Source organism: Chiloscyllium plagiosum, chromosome 32 (assembly GCF_004010195.1).
Source record: "Chiloscyllium plagiosum isolate BGI_BamShark_2017 chromosome 32, ASM401019v2, whole genome shotgun sequence".
Lineage (NCBI taxonomy): Eukaryota > Metazoa > Chordata > Chondrichthyes > Orectolobiformes > Hemiscylliidae > Chiloscyllium > Chiloscyllium plagiosum.
The window spans coordinates 14,160,122-14,181,305 of NC_057741.1; the positions used below are offsets into that span (position 1 = coordinate 14,160,122).

The window sequence follows — 21,184 nt, forward strand, 5'->3', positions numbered from 1 at the left end:
CACTTAGGACACTTCCCTGAGAACCTCCTGCTGAGACATTTCGGCTCTGTGATGAACTGACCTCCAACAACCATGTTCTTATATACCAGATATAACTCCAATCAGTGGGGTGTTTTCCCCATTCCCATTGAATCCAATTTTGCTAGAGTTCCTTGATGCCACACTCGATCAATTGCAAGGTGTCAAGGACTGTGACTCCCACCTCACTAATGGAATTCAGCTGTATCCTCCATGTTTGAACCAAGGCCTTTAATGAGGTAAGGAACCGAGTAGCCTTGGGGGGGATTGGAACTGGGCATCAGTGAACAGGTTATTGTTGAGTACATGCTCCTAGATAGCACGGTTGAAGACAACTTCCATCACTTTATTAATAAGCTTAATAATCAAGAATAGACTAATGGGATAATAATTTTTGGATTGGATTTGTCCTGATTTTTGTGTACAGAATGTACCTGGCCAGTTTTCCACATCGTTGGGTAAATGCCCATGTTGAAGCTGTACTGAAACAGCTTTGTTTACCATAATAAGAACTAGAGTTAGTTTTCTATATATCTTTAATAAACTTGTTCAAATATGACACACCTCCAGATCAGCTGGGACTTCTTTTTTATTCATTCGTGGGATATAAGTAATCTGGCTAGACCAGTATTTATTGCCCAACCCAAATTGCCCGGAAAGCAGTTTAGAGTCAATCTCATTGCTGTGGGTATGAATTCACATGTGGGCCAGTCCAGTAAGGATGGTAGATGCTCTTCGCTCAGGGACATTAGTGAACCATGTAAATATTTACAACAATCAACAGTGGTTAGATGGTCACCATTCGACTAGCTTTTTATTGAATTCAAATTTCACCATCTGCCACAGTAGGATTCAAACTGATGTTCCCAGATCATGAGTCTGAAGTGGATTACTAGCCGAGTGACATTAGCACAATGCCACCATCTCCCCAAGCCCAGGTCTTGTGGTCCCACTATGCTACAAGACTCCCAATAGATTTAACTTTTCGTTGTGAGTATAATGAGTAATTCATGTATGATTTTAGCAATCTCATGAAAATCACAGGCCGCTTAAGAACAAGATACAAATTTCGCAAAGGTAACAGTGAAGTCGTGAGGGCCTTGTGGTGCAGTGGTAGTGTTTCCATCTCTGAGTCAGAAGACCACAAGTCCCACCTTCCCCAGACATGTGACCTTAACATGCCTGAGCAGATTGATTAAAAACATCAACAACAAAGCAGTACAATTGACCAGTGACTTGCAATTCACAAGAAAATTCTTGCTCCAGGTTATTGGCCTCTTTGCACTTAATTATAGGTTTAGATGCAATTCTCTTTTAAGGAGAATCCAACAGAAATATTACTGGAGCTATGCAGTGGTATGGGTGAGAATGGAAACTCGTAAGATTATTTCCAATCAGTAAAAAAGATTGTAAAACCCTGGTTTGTGCCAGATGCAATCTGTGCTTGAAGTTTTGCACCAGTTTGATCAATTAGCATTCAATTCTCTGTAAAAATCTCTGCAATCTAATTGACATTTTAGGCTTTTTGTTTAATTGCCAAATATTAATCTCTTAAATAGAAGATTTGATTCACTTAAGTTTGATCATCAAATGTCAAAGACTGTAGCTGAAAGAAAAAATTTAGAAGAATCAATAATTATTCTCTTCACCATGAAAGTTTCTAGCAGTAACGTCAGAGTAAAAAACTCAAAACATGTAATGGCTTTAAACTAAAATGATCAAAGGTGAGAGAAAACCTGAAAGAATTTAGGAAGATAAACTTTATTCTTTCAGAATTTCAATGATGGTAATCCCAGCTGGAATTTTCAAAGGGTTGGCAACAGGTATGGCAGAGCTTTGAAGTTCAGTCACAGAGATCCAGTCAGATCCTAATGCCTCTGAAACAGCCTAGACATTTCAATGGGCTGTTGTGTGTGGGCAGAAGTGGGTATTGCAGATGCTGGAGATTAGAATCAAAATTAGAGTGGTGCTGGAAAAGCACAGCAGGTCAGGCAGCATCCAAGAAGCAGGAAAATTAATGCTTTGGGCAAAGGCCCTTCATCAGGAATGTTGTGTGTGGGAGCAGGCAGTGGGGAAGACACTCGCTTCTACTTGATAGCCCCTTACTTTGCTGTCATCAATAGAATGATTTGAGAAGAAGTTTCCAAGTGAGCCCAATTTATTCTATCCACATGAATGCACAGTTGCTGAGTTCACCAAATGGATCATATTACTTATGACACAAACTTTTAAATGTAATCTGTGTGACCATTATGAACACTATACCTACCTGTCTCAACATTGGTCACAAACAATTGTGTTCCACTTCTGGGGAACTTTGTAATCTTCTTTGCAAAGCAGCACAATCCGAACATAGCTGTTATCTGCCTTTGTCGCTAATGCCTGGCAGGCAGCTCCCATCTACTGGAGGTACTTGGTGCCTCTAACTGAATGCTGACATAGTCTTCTGCCCAATTAGTCTACTTGCATTTGAAAATCAATTTGCAAACATGCCTCGGTTCAGTTGCATATCTGGACCCGAAACTTATGTGGGTGTTAAGTTTCTGATTCCACATTAGAAACTGTGCTCCTCAATATTAAAATCCTTAGCAATTGTTCTAAATACTTCAACTTCTTGCAATACTTTATGCAGCACATCTTCATTATGTAATGCTAGTCATATAGCACAAATAATTTGTAACCCAGTCATTCCGGCATCATGCAAACTTAAACATAGTTATCCCAAAATCATCTAGTCTTGAATACAGCAGCATCATCCAGAGTACAACTTCATCTAATCTTTAGCCATTAATCGTACACATTGTACAATCTTCACATAACCATTAAAACATCTTCATGTAGTCACTCCAAAATTATATATTCTTAATAGCTAGATCAATATTATATAATCCTTAACATAGTCCCACCAATAATTACAGAAACATAAGATATGATTACATAGACTGTATGTTGTATTCCTGACAAAGGAATGTAACCCACCCCCCCCATATATTCTTCTTTTTTTATTAGATTACATTACATTACAGTGTGGAAACAGGCCCTTCGGCCCAACAAGTCCACGCCATCCCGCCAAAGCGCAATCCACCTATACCCCTACATTTACCCCTTACCTAACACTACAGGCAATTTAGCATGGCCAATTCACCTTACCTGCACATGTTTGGACTGTGGGAGGAAACCAGAGCACCCGGAGGAAACCCACACAGACACGGGGAGAACGTGCAAAGTCCACACAGTCAGTCACCTGAGGCGCTGTGAGGCAGCAGTGCTAACCACTGTGCCACCGTGCCGCCCACTATCTTCTCTTGCATCCTTTTCAGAATCATTTTTTCTAATGATGTTGTATTCCTTTTGATGCCCTAAAGGTAAGAGAGTAAACACCTACAATCTGAAACTGGTTCGTTCTTTACCAGAAGCTACAAACCAATGACAAATCTTTAGTCCTCACTTTTATGGTAATGATTTCAGTTCTTCGAATACCAGTTTGTTGAAACAATGAACTTCAGCCGATGAAGGAAACAATATATCTCTATGGTTGGCAACACAAAGTTGCAAAGACATTAATAGTCATTTCAACAGCAAACTATACTTAACGCAAAGACTGCAGCATTAGACTAACATTATTACAGAGACATAAAAGGTGTTCACAGAACTTTTAATGAATAGCACTTTAAATCCATGATTGTAAACAATTGCATCATTATTCTGTACTGCTTGTTGAATTAACCCAAATGACTGCTGTGTAGCATTATATTTATTTCATGTTTCAAAGTTTTGCTGACTATTTTAAGCACGTATAAACTACTACAGTGTGGATAGAATAATGTATTACAGTTTTTATTGACAATAAACTGTTTCAACAATGTGAGAAAAATACAACATCCATTTGTTCATAATATCTTATCTTTAAAAAAGTCAAGTTTCCCCAAATTTTCAGCTTAATCTGATGTTTCTTTTAATCTAAAAAAGTTAAATTTGGTAGCTTAAAATAAGGGTCGGTTTAAATAGTTTATCTGACCAAAAACCAAAAGAAAAAGTGATCCTGTATATTATAAAAGAGTGGACTAACAGAAGAATCTCCATTCAAAGATGTGAAATGCTCTTGGGGTTCAAATGGTGTGATTAACCTTGGGAACATAGTTCTATAGTTTGCTGAATACCTAAGAGATCATATCAATATGTTATGGCTCTTAAATATACTCCTACTTCTCACTCATTGTATTTCAGACATACCAGGAAGTTCTAAAAACTTATATCATATTTACAGGAAGTGGGTTTGCTGGGGGTAACTTTATTCCTAAAAGGATTCTTCTCCTTGAGTGAAAGTGAAAAAAGACATCACAAGAGAAAGATCCATAGATTATACGCATGAGATAAAGGAAAGTGATCTTTTCTGCTGTCTACCAATGGAATTGTTGGTTCCTTGTGGAACCTAGAACAATTACTCATGAGAAAGTACCCAAAAAAGTAGTTCAAAATGATTTGTCGTCTAGCAAAGAGAAAAATCTTTTGTGTTTAAATTTACTTTTAACTTTAAGTGTTATCATGGATCAGCTTTCTAAATTTCTCTTTTGGTGTGGCTTTAATCAGTTGTGGAAATGAAGGATGGGATTATTGATAAATAGAATTATTGATATTGAGAGTTGCTAAATTGTCCCCTTACCGAATACCATCACTTCATAAAAAAAGCAGTACACCTTTTTATTTAGAATTTCTGAAAGAGTACAGTAAACACATTTGCAAATAACACTGTGTATAAACTACAGAACGTTGTTGAACTGAGGAGCTCTGATAATTGTGGATCATCACTAAAAAGACCTAGGAGTGTGTGTGAAGGACACAGTCACAGTCTTGAAAACTTGTTGCTATTTGGGAACACTCGTCACAAAAAAAATAGAAAAAACAGTCACATCTAAAACAGTGATATTGCATTTGTAATGCACATCTGATTGGTTTCTGTACAGTTGGCTTCTTTTGGTGCCGATCTGTGGCGGTCAGTAATTAAAGAAAGAGTTAGGAGCTCAGTAAAAGTTTTTGAGTGCTGTAAACAGGCACACACTGGTCATGAAAGTGACCAGACCAGTCACATCCAAAGAGTCTCCAAATCGCATCATTCTCAGACCTGCTGAGAGCATTTGATTCCACTATTAGCACGATTGTCTCCAATAACATAGGAATCGACTACATTATGCACAACTCAATGGCCAGGATGACGGACTGGAAAGCTGTTTCTTTTTCTTTTAAGTCGTTGGCTTGTGCAAAATCATGCTGCAACAACAGAAGGGACTAGCAAATTCTCTTCCGTGCTGTGGAGAGAAACAGACAGATAGCAACAGGTTAGTGATACAGCTGATAAATATCAACATTTCATTTCTGTCACTGCCAAAGTGTATATCACCCTTAATGATTTAATGTCTTACTGTTTCCCCTCAGTCACTGCAGCATTTCTAATCTGTGCTTTCGCCTTCTCAGAGTCTCTTCATTTCAAACTTGCCTAAGCTTCAGCTAAGGTAACATTAGCAGTCAATGCCCTTTCCTGCACAAATGTCCATATAACCATCACTGCTTTTCTTGTCAAGCTGCATGTGCCTGACTGAATCAACTTCAACGTGCTTATCTTCAAATTTCACAACAATCTCCTTCACCCTGTCAACCGTATTTCATCCCGTCATGACCAATGACAGCTGTGGAGTGCCTGTCGCCACAGCACCATTCGAGGCACGTTTTTTGGAATTTCACTGTCTCCACAACATTAAAAGCCTCCAAAGAAAACTGTTTCTAAAGTTTACCACACTCCAAATGTATCCTGATAGCAGCCTAAAGATGTTTACTTTCACATGAGGAGCTCTGTTTAAATTATCATATAAATTATTTGTGTTGTTTTCAAAGAACATAGGATTGAATGAAAAATGAGAAAAGACATATTAACTCTGTTCTTCTCTCTCCATTGATGCTGCCTGACTTACTGAGTTTCTCCAATCTTCTTTGTGTTTATTAATTATTATTATCATTGTTTTCATCATTCCTCTACACTACCTAGCATTTTCTCAATTGAAGAGGACCTGTTCCATGGCCTTTTCTCAGATCTCCCTTGAGCTCAAAAGCAGTGTGAGTTAAGATGTCCTGCAAGTGTCCTTCACTGAAAGAAGGTGTCTCTTAAAAACTCTGGCCTCGATTAGGGAATTCAAATCTTGGCAGAAATGAAATTTTGGAAATTATGCTGTGACATACAAATATATAACAAGTGGCACTGTGTTAGTAGATTGCTTTGTAATCCTTTATCAGTCTACCAATTCCAGTAAAATACAAAGAAAATACATTACAGAGAGACATATCATTAGCTCATAACAATCAGAGCAAAAATAAATTCTGTGATATGCTTGGTGAATCCGAAAAAAGAATTTACTATACAACACAAACACCAGCTTAATTTAAGTGCATTTTAACAAGTCCTTATTTTTCTTTTAGTATCAAGTTACAAGGTACTTTTTACTAATATGGATAATTTCAAAACTAATTTAATTTTCCATGTTGAAATTAGATTGAATTGATCTGAATAGCATTCTTCTATTTCTATCAATTCCATTAGAGCTTGTTCTTTTAAATCAACATAAATATTTTAAGCTTGTTAGGATTTAATTTTGTTCAATATTGGGGCAAGAAAATATTCTTTAAAGTATGTAACTAAGTGTCATATATCATGGTATTCTGATCTCATTACGTTCAGATTTCTTTAGAGTAGCAGGGTTATTATAAACTACAAAAATGCCAGCATATATATTGAAGGGAGAATTTGAAGCATGCTGAATATTTGAATACACTACATTGAATACACTGAGACATAAATGTGAAAATTTACACAAACATTTGCAGTTTGTGCCAGGCTTTCTGACTGAACAGAATTCCAATGCATCAAAATGCTCTTGTTCACTCGCATAAAATGTCAAAATGTCAAACAATTTTCATTCATTCCATTGTATCTAATAATTTCCCATACACTTCTACAATATAGATTTCAAATGAATGAAACCACTTTTCATTTTTCTCACCGATTTTTCTTTTCTAGTCTTTATCATTTTTCCCTGAAGGGCAAGGAGAGTTACAAGTATCACCAAGATGCAGTAAGTAATGTAAAATAGAGCACACTGGATGTTAGGGATTGTTTGTGATTTTAATTGTGTAAGATTGGTGGCGATGTGTTACTAGCCCATTTTATCTTTCTCCCAATTAGTATTTCCAGTGGTATGGAAGTGCCAGTGTTGGACTGGGGTGGACAAGGTCAGGAGTCACACAACATCAGGTTATAGACAACTGGTTTATTTGAAATTATAAACTTTCAGAGCGTTACTCCTTTGTCAGGTGAAGGAACAGGACTCCGAAAGCTTATGATTTCAAATAAACCTATTCAACTATAACCTGGGCGTCATGTGACTTTTGATATTTCCATTGACATCAGTGGGAAGAAAAATTAGGAGATGGAAAATGAACTATCATCTTGCCAACACTGGTGTGACAATGTTGCACAGAACTAAAACTGGCCTAGTTTTCTAAAGGAATGTGCATCATTTTCATTTCATTTTAAGAATGGAAAATTCAAGAGGGTTCTTTACAAGTGTGCACTCTAACCAGCCTGAATGTTTGATATTTCCCAGAGGCAGGTTAAGGAAATTTTTCTTTCTTAAGTCCTCTCTGCAGAACATCCTTCAATGCTATGCCTAAGCGATCACTATGAATGTTTAGAACTCAGTGGTGACTGTCAAAGGTCACTCAACCATGAAGGATTTCCTTTGCTAAGTGGGATCCTTCCCTTAAGGCGATTTGACAGTAGCAATCAGATAATGATTGTAAGTGAGACCACCAATTTATCTTCCTAATCTGGGTTTCTAGAATAGACTGTAGTATTGCTCGGCTGAGATGAGCTACTTCAATATAGAATCAAGATCAAACATTACCTGTTACAGTACTTCTATTAAATATTACCAGACTATTGCCAGTACTAATTTTAACCTGGAGTTCTCAAAATATTTCACAGGTATAGTTACTTTTGTGTAAAGTATAACTTTTGTTAATATTTACTGCTTTGCTCTCAAATGATTTTTTTTAGAGTGACTGATTAATTAGGCTTTCTGTTTGGATTTGCTGATTAATTATATTCATTGGCAATTTAGTGAAACCCTAGTTCAAGTAATATAACTTCTTGACAAAATATATTTCTGTGCTTATTCTGTTCAATTATAAATGCTAGCTGGTAAATGAATTGTTAAATTATTTGGATACAATTTATTGGTTACAATTTAAGGCAACTATTCGCCCTCTCTGAATTATGATGTGAGCAAACCTAATGGGGACCTATTAATTTAGAAAGCAAAATTATAAAAATGGGTGCATTAGAGATTTGGCTTTATTTATGATATAATCAGGACCGTAAGTGCCTGAACCATAAGCTCTTAATTGTAGATGATGAAATTTGGATTCAATGTAAAAATCTGGAATTAAAAGCTCATCTGAGAGAAATCATATAACCATGGTTGACAGATAAAAACATTCTTCACCAATGTCCTTTAGGGCAGAAAATGTGTGATCCTTACTTGGTCTAGCTACATGTGAGGAGAAAGTGAGGACTGCAGATGCCGGAGATCAGCGTCGAAGAGTGTGGTGCTGGAAAAGCACAGTCAGTCAAGCAGCATCCAAGGAACAGGAGAGTCGACATTTCAAGCATAAGCCCTTCATCAGGAACCCTTCAGTTTGGGGGCAGACCATTCAGCCCATCAAGTCCACAGCGAACCCTCGAAGAGCACCCCACTCTGACCCACAAATATCCCTGCATTTCCCCTGGCCAATCCAACTAACCTGCACATCTTTGGATTGTGGGAGAAAGCGGAAACACCCAGAGATAACCCACACAGACACAAGGAGAATGTGCAAACTCCATGCAGACAGTCACTCGAGGATGGCAATCAATCCCAGGTCCCTGGCGCTGTGAAGCAGCAGAGCTAACCACTGAGCCATCATGCTTCCTAAGTTGTGAGATTTATAACTTGGAGTAACTGCATGCTAAATCAGGGAAAGGCAGATTATGGAGTTATATATCAATTCTCTCTAGATAAAGGTCCAAATCACATTTAGCAGTTGCAGGACATACCAGCATGAAAATAACTATTTTATGTACAGAACATTAGGGTATCTAAACAAAAACAATAATTCCAAAGGGATTCTTCCTTAATGGAATGTGTTTTTGAAACCTCTCGGTGTTTGATAAAAAGGTATAATTTCTATCCTGATATGATTATGTGCAAGTGAAGCTATGAAATCTTTCAACATGGTTACTTAATTGCACTGTGTTTTGGTACACAAGTGGAAAAAGATTGCCTGATTTTTTTTAAACACAGAGGAAGCATTTTTCAAATGTGAATGATAGAGCAAACAAAGTTTGAAATCAATCATGCTGAGTGCAATCAATCTATTTTTATTGCAGAGTGCACCGTCTTAATTCAGTTTGGCAGGGTGAGAGAGAAACAGGAAATAAATGCCAGACACTGGAGAAGAGAATGGGAAGAGCACATAATGAAGAAGAGAGCATAGCTGATAAAAATAAACAAGGAAAGAGAAATATTGTAACACTGAGAACAAGATTGGGAACAAAGGATTCTAAATATCATGCAACATCCAGACAAGAATATAACCACCAGTTCAGAAAGGTACATTTCAGTGAATGCATTTAGAATTATAGAAAACACACAACAGAGTACATAATTCACTCCATCTCTCCCAATGCTACATACACAAGGTTTCTCTAATGCTGTTTTGAAGAAAGGGTCACTCTACCCAAAATGTTAACTATACTTTCTTGTCACAGAAACTGCCAGACCTGCTGAGGTCTTCTGGCAATTTTTGATTTTGTTTCTGATTTCCAGCATCTGCAGTTCCTTTCTTTTTGTTTCTCTAATACTACTTTTTCCCATTATTTCTGTATTCCTTTTACAAGTTTCCTTTCATTTTCAACTAATTCTCCTTTTAGGAATGTGTTCAGAGTGACATACATAAATGAATTTAATTTCATTCTTCCAGAATGCTAACACTACACTCTCCTCAACATTTAGTTGGTATCATCCTAACAACCCTCTAGTGTAAGGAAATACTTCCTGACATCTGTCCTAAACCTGTCCTCACAACCTTGAATTAATGTCCTCTTGTCCTGTTATCACAGTTTATCGAAAGATATTGTTTCATGTTTACAGTCTCTACTCCATTAGGTGTCTTAAATAGCTCTACAAGGTAACTCTGGATGTCTCTTTTTCAAAATTACCTTGGTTATTCTAAATATTTCTCACAGCTTTGTTAGACCAGATTTTGAATATTAAATGCTGTTCAGCTCACCATATCACAAAAAAAGGATAATGAGGTACTGAAAAAAGGGCAAAGAGAAGACTTAAATGTTAATATCAAAAATGCATGGGCATACATATCAGGAAAGAATCAATATACTGGGTTTCTACTCTCCTGATAAAAGAATAAGGGGTGACTTAGATTATGATTGAGTGTACATAAAGAGCATGCTGCCTCTTTTGGAGAAAGTGATTACTGGAGGTGACCAATATAAGACAATTATCAGGGAATTCAAAAGCAACTTCATTCTTAAAACATTGAGGACATAGAAGTCACTACCGTAAGGAGTGATTGAAGTACATTATATAGATGCATTTAATAGGAAGCTGGTGAAGCATCTGAGTAAGAAGGAAATAGATTGATGGCTACAATGAAAGATTGAAGTGTGAAAAGATGGGAGGAGGCCTGAGTGGAATAACCACCTGCTTTAACTGGTTGAGCTAAATAGTCTGTTTCAGTGTTATATATCCTATGGGAAGTTATCCATCTAATACCAAAAGATTTGCTTTTTCCTTCTGCACAATATCCTTCGCGTCTCACTGGTTATCTTACATTGCACCAACAAGAACTGTAATATTTCACTGCAGATGCAGCCTTGACAGTGGAATATAGCCCCTACAAGAATCTTCTTGATTTGGTAATACAGTCCTTTATTCTGCTTTCTTTGCTTATTGCTACATCAGTTTGGACTTGGTGAGAAACAAATTAAATATTGCAGCAAGATTGATTTTATTTCTTTGCAGGCAAGCTTTCCTCAACTGGTGAACTGCATAATTCTCCTAATACATAGCATTTGACTCTATAGAACATCATTTGCCACTGATCAGCCAGATGCACACCTGAGATAATTTTAAATGTCAGCACATTGTGTGGGGTGTCCTGCTCGCTGGCAACGCATGCTTGGAAATCAGTCACACATTGCACATAATTTCCCAAAAAATAACAACTGCAAACCTACTGATTTGAAAATTGTAGGCTTTACATAGTGAGCTCATGTTTTTTCAATATATGCTATGAGGGGCAATTCCGACTTGTAGAACTTTTTAAAAATCTTTTAAAGATCTTAACTGTCCACTCTGAGTGCCCGATTTCTTTTCATTTGATGTTATCTTCAAATTTTACTGTCTTGAATAGTCAGTGCTTACATAGATTGTTTCTGTATTACAGAAATGGAAGCAATCCCAACACAGATCCCATGGTATCCACTTCAATACTGATCTCCTACAACTCTGCTTTCTCTGCCTCGACCAGTTACTGATCTGTATCTATATCTTGTTCCAGATAATTGTTTATCCAGTCTCTCATGTAGTATTTCATCACAAAAGCCATTAGGAAACAGAAGTGCAGTTTGTCATATGTATTTCATCATCATTGTTGGATATGTTGGCCTCCTGAAAGTTTCTGGAAGATTGGTTAGGAACACAACTCCCTTGGGAGCCATATTGGCTAGTATTTATTAGGCAATTTTCATACAAGCACACTTACATTTGTTCCTAATTATTGATTTCATTTGTGTTTTTATACTGATTATAGATTGCAGGCTAATGGATGCTCAGTTGCTAAGCATGAATGTTGTCATCTTCTTAAAATGTTGGAATAGAATTGTCTGCTTTCAGTCTGTTAACCTTGCCCTTACATTCCACTTGCTCAGTATTACCTTCAACACGAATCTGAAATATAGTCCATTCATCCAAGAGAGTATATTGTGCTTTCAACTCAATGCAGGTCCCTTAACATTTGTCAATAGTGTTAAATGCACAATATCAGTTCAGACAATTCTTACAGACAGTTCCTGATTTTCATTATCATCATCTAAAGTAAAAATTATTCCCTTTCAGTCTCTTTGGGATTTTTGCTTCAGATCAAGTCCTAAAGCATGACATACAATGTGTGCTTAATATATCCAGAGACAAGATATTTCTTTCTTTCCTATTTGTTTTTGTATGTGTACAACACTGGCAAAGCCAGGATGGGTTGTTCATCCCAAATTGTATGCTTATCATATTATAATCATTCTCATAAACAGTTTCATTAGGTTTGAACTTACTTGTTAATTTTCCTCTGGTTGCTACAGGAATTGAAAGAATGGTTCCAGGTCTCTTTTGCCCTTTCAGTAACTTATAATTCTGCTTCTCATATCATTACGCATGTACTTGGTGCAACCATCAACAATTTTTTGTAATTCTTTCTATTCTTTCCTTAATCGCTCTTTTAATTATGTAGATCATATGCTTTAGTTTGTATTTTTAATTATGTCTCCACTGTATTCAAACATTTTAACATTTTAAATGCAAACCTGAACGAAAAGAGTGGAGATGCAACCAATGTTTACAGATCATGGCTAGAATCCAGCTTATATTCATAATGCAAAGTGTTTTAAGGATTGTTATCAATGTACATCTTAAGATTGCATTGGCCAGAAGATGCAGTTAGTTTGGACTTCAAGCTAATAAACTAGGCCTTCAAAATCTCGTGAACAATGGCTACAAGCCAAAAATAATTCAAGTGGATTTTTTAAAAAGTGATATAATGGTTCTCTAGGTTAGGCTTTTAAACAGGTGAGCTCAGGGCAAATGAGTTTGCTGCATTGAATATTTGTTTTACGTGGAATTACTTTAACATTATGCAACATAAAAAGATTGGTCAGCACAAGTTTGCCTTGCTGCTTTTCTCCTTCCCACTGCCTTGGGAAAACAGCTAACAGAGTCAAAGACCCCTTCCGCCCAAGTTTTACTCTCTTCCATCCTCTTCCATCAGGCAGCAAATACAAACATTTGAAAACACGTACTTGCAGATTTAAGAACAACATTTTCCCTGCTGTTATCAGACTTATGAACGGACTTCTCATATATTAGAGCTATCTTTCTCTATACCCTCTCTGTAGTTGTAACACCATATTCTGCATTCTGTTCTATTACTCTGATGTTGTTATGTAAAGTATGACTTGTCTAGATAGCATGGAAAACAATACTTTTCACCCAGTACATGTAACAATAATAAATCAAATCAAAAAATCCCACCTGTTTGCTCTGTTCCCATATTCCTTTATCCTTTTTACTTCCAAATTCACTAACCTGATCTTGATAGGTCTCTGTTTTAGTCATTAATTTTGGTTATACATTTTACATACTCACAGCACTCTGTGTAAAAGATTTCTCCTACTCTCGGTCCTAACCCCTTATGTTTTATCTTGTGCTGGTGTCACCTCATTCTCATTCCCCCGTCACTGTAAAGAATCTGTTTCCATACACTCTGTCCCAATACAAAGTAGTAGCAGTTAATGATAACTGGAAGAAGGTCTTACTGGAGATTAGAATTTTTTGGACTTCCACGGACATATATCCTTCCATTAATACAATTAATTAATAACAAGGAGAATAGTATGCAGTTTTAACTTTGTGGGAAATTAATGGTAACAACATCCATTTAGATAGCACCTTTAAAGTTGTAAAATGCTCCAAAGAATTGCACAAGAGTTATGAGTTATGGATGAGCATATGAATAGGAAGGGTTTAGAGAGATATGGGCCAAGTGTTGGTAAATGAGACTAGATTAGTTAAATATCTGATCGGCATGGACAAGTTGGACCAAAGGGTCTGTTTACGTGCTGTACATCTCTATGACTCTATGACTAAGAGTTATCACAAGCAGCATCTCACACAGCATTCAAAGGAATTCAACAGATCAGCTCAGAAATAACAGATATGTTTTAATTACAACGATAATGAAGACAGCCGCATCCAAACAATGTGATGTTATTGTTGATCAGTATTAATTCAGTCATAGAGTCATAGAGTCATAGAGATGTACAGCATGGAAACACACCCTTCGGTCCAACCTGTCCATGCCGACCAGATATCCCAACCCAATCTAGTCCCACCTCCCAGCACCTGGCCCATATCCCTCCAAACCCTTCCTATTCATATACTCATCCAAATGCCTCTTAAATGTTGCAATTGTACCAGCCTCCACCACATCCTCTGGCAGCTCATTCCATACACGTACCACCCTCTGCGTGAAAAAGTTGCCCCTTACCTCTCTTTTATATCTTTCCCCTCTCACCCTAAACCGATACCCTCTAGTCCTGGACTCCCCAACCCCAGGGAAAAGACTTTGTCTATTTATCCTATCCACGCCCCTCATAATTTTGTAAACCTCTATAAGGTCACCCCTCAGCCTTCAAGACGTATATGCCAAATTCCATATAAGTCCTTGCTAAGAGTACACTATGTTGAATGAGTTAATAGCTCTGAAAGGGTTAATGTTGGAGATGGCACTAAGCTCCATCTAATCTGATCATAAGGATTTGCATGGGCAAAGGAAGAACGGTTTATGTTCTCAAAGAGGACAGACTTGCTATCCTAGGTCTCCTCACAGTCTGAGTAACCATGTCACAGTTCCAATGCCACCTGGATTTGATTGCTATCATGTAATATATTACAACGTGTTAAAGGCAATAGCCTCTTCTTGTTAAGCATCATTCCTGGTTTCCCATTGCCACAGTGTAACAGTGACTTCTTAGAGCTGAAAATGTGTTGCTGGAAAAGCGTAGCAGGTCAGGCAGCATCCAATCAGCAGAAGAGTCGACGTTTTGGGCATGAGCCCTTCTTCAGGAATTAAGTGATAATACAGCAAAATACTCCAAACAAAACCTGGTCGAGCAGATACGATACACTGTATGTTGTTTTGGATGTATCATCAAGGAAATAATGATACCTTGAAAAGTTCAATAAACAACAAGGCAGATTGTTAAATTTGTTTCGGACAGAGAAAAGAACATTGAGGGAATAATGTAATTCAGTCTAAATTTATACAAAATAAAAATTGTGTAGACGTGAGCAAGTTATATGCAGTAAATTGTGGTCACACCAGAAAACATGTGCTCAATATTAGCAAACTTCAAATGAAATGAGATTTAAGATTAGTTTTCAGCATCAACACCAGACATTTGGAATAAATACCTGGAAAAAACAGTTATGGCTGCATTTAATAACTCTTCAAAAGAGTAAGACAGACATCTGGCTAACAAATTGAATTGGAAATTATCAGCATATGTATAGGCATAGATGATTCACAATGTTGTAGAACATAATGGTCCCTTTGTTATTAATGACCCATTTGAAAAGGAAGAGGACAGAATTGAATAGTACAAATTGTAAGAATGGATTTATATATTAAATTTGATTTGATTTACCATCTAGAGCTAAGAGAAATTACAAGTTTTGGTTGCCATCCCCAGGGGAATACGGACAGTATTTTCAACTCTTGGTCCCAGCCAAAACAGCTTGACCTTTGGTGGGTTGGGAATTCTTTGAGAGCTGCAACAAATTTGGCCATGACTGGTTAGCTGAGCCACATTATTAATATACTGCATCAGGTTACCTCAGCAATTAGCAAGTGTGGGTGGGATAATGCATTGGATTTGCCAAAGAAAGGAATTCTCATGGATGGGATACAGTGGCTGAGCAGAACAGAAGTATTTGACATGATGGAAGCCACTAGAATTGATAGTACATCTGCAAAGTTGTCTGTGACCTCCAATTCCCTCATTCTTACTTGGAGATCCAACTGTTGGAGGTGATCACTTCTAAGGTGGTGAGGAAGTGGCCATCTTTCTAATTAAACCGGAATGCATGGAAGAGGCCAAGGAGGTCAGCAACAGGAGGGTCTGTCATGACGTCAATTCCTGCAAAGTATCCAAGGCCTCAGGAAGGTGGGAAAAATGAGTGGCATAACATTTTCAAATGCCAAACCCGCCCTGAAGATATTGCCAGTATTGTCTTACATAACATTCTGCAATAAAACACACTTGCAGCTGCATTTTTGTGTCCATGCAACTCATAATCATCAAGACAACCAACACTCAATGTTATCCTATTGCCCTCTCACACCCATGCTGCACAGTCACCTTCCACAACTATTCCTCCTCACCACACAAGCCATTTCTACCCTGCATAGCTGCCTTTTTTGTCTCCTTGCTGGAGTAGAACGCACACGATTTTGTTAAGAGATAAAGATCTGAAGAGGCTGTGTGGGTGGAGAATGGTGATGGTTTGATTTTTTCGAGTGATAGCTATCTTGACAGCCACTGACAATGTATAACCACATGGTCACTGGGAACTTGCCTTGTTCTAGAAGTCAGCAGTGACCTGCCATGGCAGCACAAGATTTCTGAAGTCCTGGCATTCTAATATGTCAATAGAACTGATCATTTGCATGTGAACACTTCATTTGTAGTTTTCACTCCTCAGAGCCACAGCTCAGCAACCATCTGCCAGCCCCATTCACCTCTCCATTCTCCCCGCAAACTCTGTGGCTGAGAATGCAACCAGTGTTGCTGCTGGAATTGCTTAGGCTGCTGAAGGTACTGTTTATGTTGTTAGTTATTGAGTATAAGATTTGGAAAGTCATATTGCGGTTGTACAGGACATCGGTTAGGCCCCTTTTTGAATACTGCATTCAATTCTGACCTGCGTGCTATAGGAAAGATGTTGTGAAATTTGAAAGGGTTCAGAAAAGATTTACCATGATGTTGCCAGGGTTGGAGGGTTTGAACAATAGGGAGAGGCTGAATAGGCTGGAGCTATTATCACTGGAGTGTCAGAGGCTGAAGGGTAACCTTATAGAGGTCTTAAAAATCAAGAGGGGCATGGATAGGATAAATACACAATGTCATTTCCCTGCGGTGGGGAGTCCAAAACTAGATGGCATTGGTTTAAGGTGAGAGGGGAAAGATTTAAAAGCGAGCTGGGGGCAACATTTTCACACAGAGAGTGATGCAAGTAAGGAATGAGTTGCTAGAGGAAGTAGTGGAGGATGGTACAATTACAACATTTAAAAGGTGTCCAGATGGGTATATGAATAGGAAAAGCTTAGAGAGATATGGGCCAAATGCTGGCAAATTTGATTAGATTAGGATATCTGGTCGGCATGAATGAGTTGGATCGAAGGGTCTGTTTCTGTGCTGGACAGCTCTATGAATCTATGACTCTGTGTCGGATTTGCATAGCGATAAAGATTGTTCCCAACCATGGTGAAGGCAGCTAAGAAGTACAGCTGAAGATGAGCATAGTCCCAGGCAGATGAGCTGACTTCCAGGAATTTAGCAACAACTTGTCAAGCAGCATGAGTACAATCTGATAAGAAATGCTGTGACAACTATTCACACACCTTCCCATGGCTAGGACTCTTTGTTTTCATTGTTAGAAAACTTCCAAGACCGTAATGACCTCCTCAGGAGACAGACACTTGCTGCAACCAACAGGGTACCCTTTGTTATTCAGTACTTCCCAGGAGCTGAAAAACTACGCCATGTTCTTCGTGACCTGCAACACATCATCAATGAGGATAAGCACCTCATCAAGACCTTCCCCACACCTCCACTGCTTGCCTTTAAATAACCGCCAAACCTCAAACAGATCGTTGTTTGTAGCAAGCTGCCCGGCTCTCGGGACAACTCCATATAACCCTGTCACAGTAGGCGCTGCAAGACATGTCAGAGTGTGGACATAGATATCACCATTACACGTGGGAACACCTCCCACCTTGTACATGGCAGGTACTCATGTGACTCAGATGGGATCATCACCCCCTGCAAGTTCCCCTCCAGGCCACTCCCCATCCTGACTTGGAAATATATCGCCGTTCCTTCAGGGTCACTGGGTCAAAATCCTGGAATTCCCTCCCTAAGGGCATTGTGGGTCAACCCACAGCAGGTGGACTGCAGCGGGTCAAGAAGGCAGCTCACCCCCACCTTCTCAAGGGGCAACTAGGGACGGGCAATAAATACTGGGCTCAACCAGCGACATCCCACAAAGTGAATACATTTTTAAAAAGCAAAGAACAAGAACAAATAACAACGAACATTACAGCACAGGAACAGACCCTTCAGCCCATCAAGCCTGGACTGACACCATGATACCTTTCTACATAAAAGCCCCTTGCCTCTGTGCAGTCCATAAAGATCTATGCCCTGCCTGTTCATGTATCTGTAGAGATCCATCTTCAATGTTGCTGTTATATCTGCTCCACCACTTCCTCTGGCAGCACATTTCAGGCATTACCACCCTCTGTGTAAAAGCCCTGCCTCACATCTCCTTTCAACTTTCCCCCAGTTTCCTGAAACCTGTGTGCCCCCAGTAATTGACATTTCTATGCTGGGACAAAGATTCCGACTCTCCATTCTATCCACGCCTCTCATTATCTGTCAAGTCGCCCCCCCCCTCTGCCTCGGATGTTCTCATGAAAACAAATCAAGTTTGTCCAATTTCTCCTCATAGCGAATACCTTCCAAATGAGGCAACATCCTGGTCGACCATTCCTGTCCCCTCTCCAAAGCCTCCACATTTAGGATTGAGCCCTCCACTACCACCTGATGAAGGAGCGATGCTCCGAAAGCTAGTGTACTTCCAATTAAACCTGTTGGACTATAACCTGGTGTTGTGTGATTTTTAACTTTATACACCCCAGTCCAATACAGGCATCTCCAAATTCAAGACCATCGGTTTTCTTGAAGAAGTAATCCCCACTATTCATTTGGTGTCTTGCTGACCTTCGCAAGTTGCTGACAATTCGAGTAAGTGATGTATTGTTTGTTTAATACCAGAAAGATCACTTAAAACTGCAGCTAATAAATATTTGTAAGTTCTAATACCTTTCCAAAGGAGGTTCCCACTTACCTGGAAATACCCCCAGGTACATTCCAGAAGGAGGTGGAATGAAATCTGATCCAATGTAACAATTGTAGGGGTTTATCATCTTGCATATGCGCAAACTCACCCTACCTGCTCATAAAAATTCCCAAAGAAGTATACTGCTTAAATTTCATTGATCTTCAGAGCGAACAGGATTAAGCATTGAATGCTTATTCCACACTTTTCTTACACATTGTGGAGGTACTTTGATTATGGATGGGATTGTGAAGTGGTGATATTGATTCAATTGTCTGTTATATGTAGTTCCCAATTTTTGTTTCCACTGGAAGTCGGAATTTTCCCTTTCTGTCCACACCAGCACTGATTACAATCCAAAGGAATACAGGGTCACAATGTTTAAGAAGCAGTTTGGAAATGGAATTCATTACTCATTTAACTGTTATTTCACCTCTGATGGCAGACTTTAAAAATTACCTTTCTGTTGATTTACCTTTTCTTTGAAGGAGGTTAACTTCAAATTAGTTGCCAACCTGGGTAATCGTGAGGAAAAAGATCAGTCTGAGACTGGTACAGTTGGGAGAAGGAGCAAGTCAAACAATCAGGGCAGACAGGAACAAAGCAGTGAACAAGGTAGGACTGAAAACTGCATTTATTTCAATGCAAGAGGCTTATCAGAGCAGGAAGATAAGCTCAGGACATGATTAGGAACATGAGGCTGGGATATCATAGCAATTACAGAGATGTGGCTCAGGAATGGACAGGACTGGCAGCTTAATTTTCCAGGTAACAAATGCTGCAGGAATGACAGAAAGGGGGGTAAGACAGGAGGGGGAATGGCATTTTTGGCAAGGAATAACACTACGGCTGTACTTAGGGAGGATATTTCTGGGAAAACATCCAGGGAAGTTATTTGGTTGAAACTGAGAAATACACAAGGGATGATCACCTTATTGGAATTGTACCATTGACCTCCCAACTCAGTGGAAAGTTGAGAAACAAATTTGTAAGGAGACCTCAGTTACCTGTGAAAATAATAAGGTGGTTATGGTAGGGGATTTCAACTTTCCAACCATAGACTGGGATTGCCATACTGTTAAGGGTTTAAATGGAGAGGGGTTTGTTAGGTGTGTATAAGAAAATTTTCTGATTCAATATGTGGATGTACCTACTAGAGAAGGTCCAAAACTTAACCTACTTTTAGATTAGATTACATTACAATGTGGATACAGGCCCTTCGGCCCAACAAGTCCACACCGACCCGCCGAAGCGCAACCCACCCATACCCCTACATTTACCCCTTACCTAACACTACGGGCAATTTAGCATGGCCAATTCACCTTACCTGCACATCTTTGGACTGTGGGAGGAAACCGGAGCACCCAGAGGAAACCCACGCAGACACGGGGAGAACGTGCAAATTCCACACAGTCAGTCGCCTGAGGCGGGAAATGAACCCGCGTCTCTGGCGCTATGAGGCAGCAGTGCTAACCACTGTGCCAGTATGCCGCCCACTACTCTTTGGAAATAAGGCAGGGCGGGTGACTGAGGTGTCAGTGGGGGAGCACTTTGGGCCAGTAACCATAATTTAATTAGATTTAAAATAGTGATGGAAAAGGATAGACTGGATCCACAAGTTAACGTTCTAATTGCAGGAAGGCCAATTTTGACGGTATTAGGCAAGAACTTTCAAATGTTGATTGGGGCGGATGTTCACAGGTAAAGGGATGGCTGGAAAAAGGGAAACCTTCAGAAATTAGATAACAAGAGTTCAAAGACAGTATAATCCTGTTAGGGTGAAACACAAGGCTAGCAGGTGTAGGGGATACTAAATGAAATTGGGGCTTTGGTCAAGAAAAAGAAGGAAGCATACACCAGGTATAGACAGCAGTGATCGAATGAATCCTTATGCGAATATAAAGACAGTAGTAGTATACTTAAGAGGGAAATCAGGAGGGCAAAAAGGGGACATGAGATAGTTTTGGCAAATAAGGTTAATGAGAATCCAATGGGATTTTATAAATACATTAAGGACAAAAGAATAATGAGGGAGACAATAGGGCCCCTCAAAGTTCAGTAAGGTAGCCTATATGTGGAACCACAGGTGATGGGGGAGATACTATACGAGT

At 38.8% G+C, this 21,184-nt stretch overlaps 1 protein-coding gene across 1 annotated transcript in view; it reads right to left on the reverse strand.

Moving 5' to 3' along the window:
• Positions 1 to 4,702: 4,702 nt before the first annotated feature.
• Positions 4,703 to 21,184, reverse strand: part of LOC122539346 (protocadherin-10-like) — a 56,485-nt gene continuing 40,003 nt past the window's right edge. Inside the window, exon 5 of the mRNA XM_043674089.1 lies at positions 4,703 to 5,324. Within this exon, the coding sequence (XP_043530024.1) occupies positions 5,305 to 5,324 (20 nt within the window). The 3' untranslated portion in view covers positions 4,703 to 5,304. The remainder of the gene's footprint in view (positions 5,325 to 21,184) is intronic.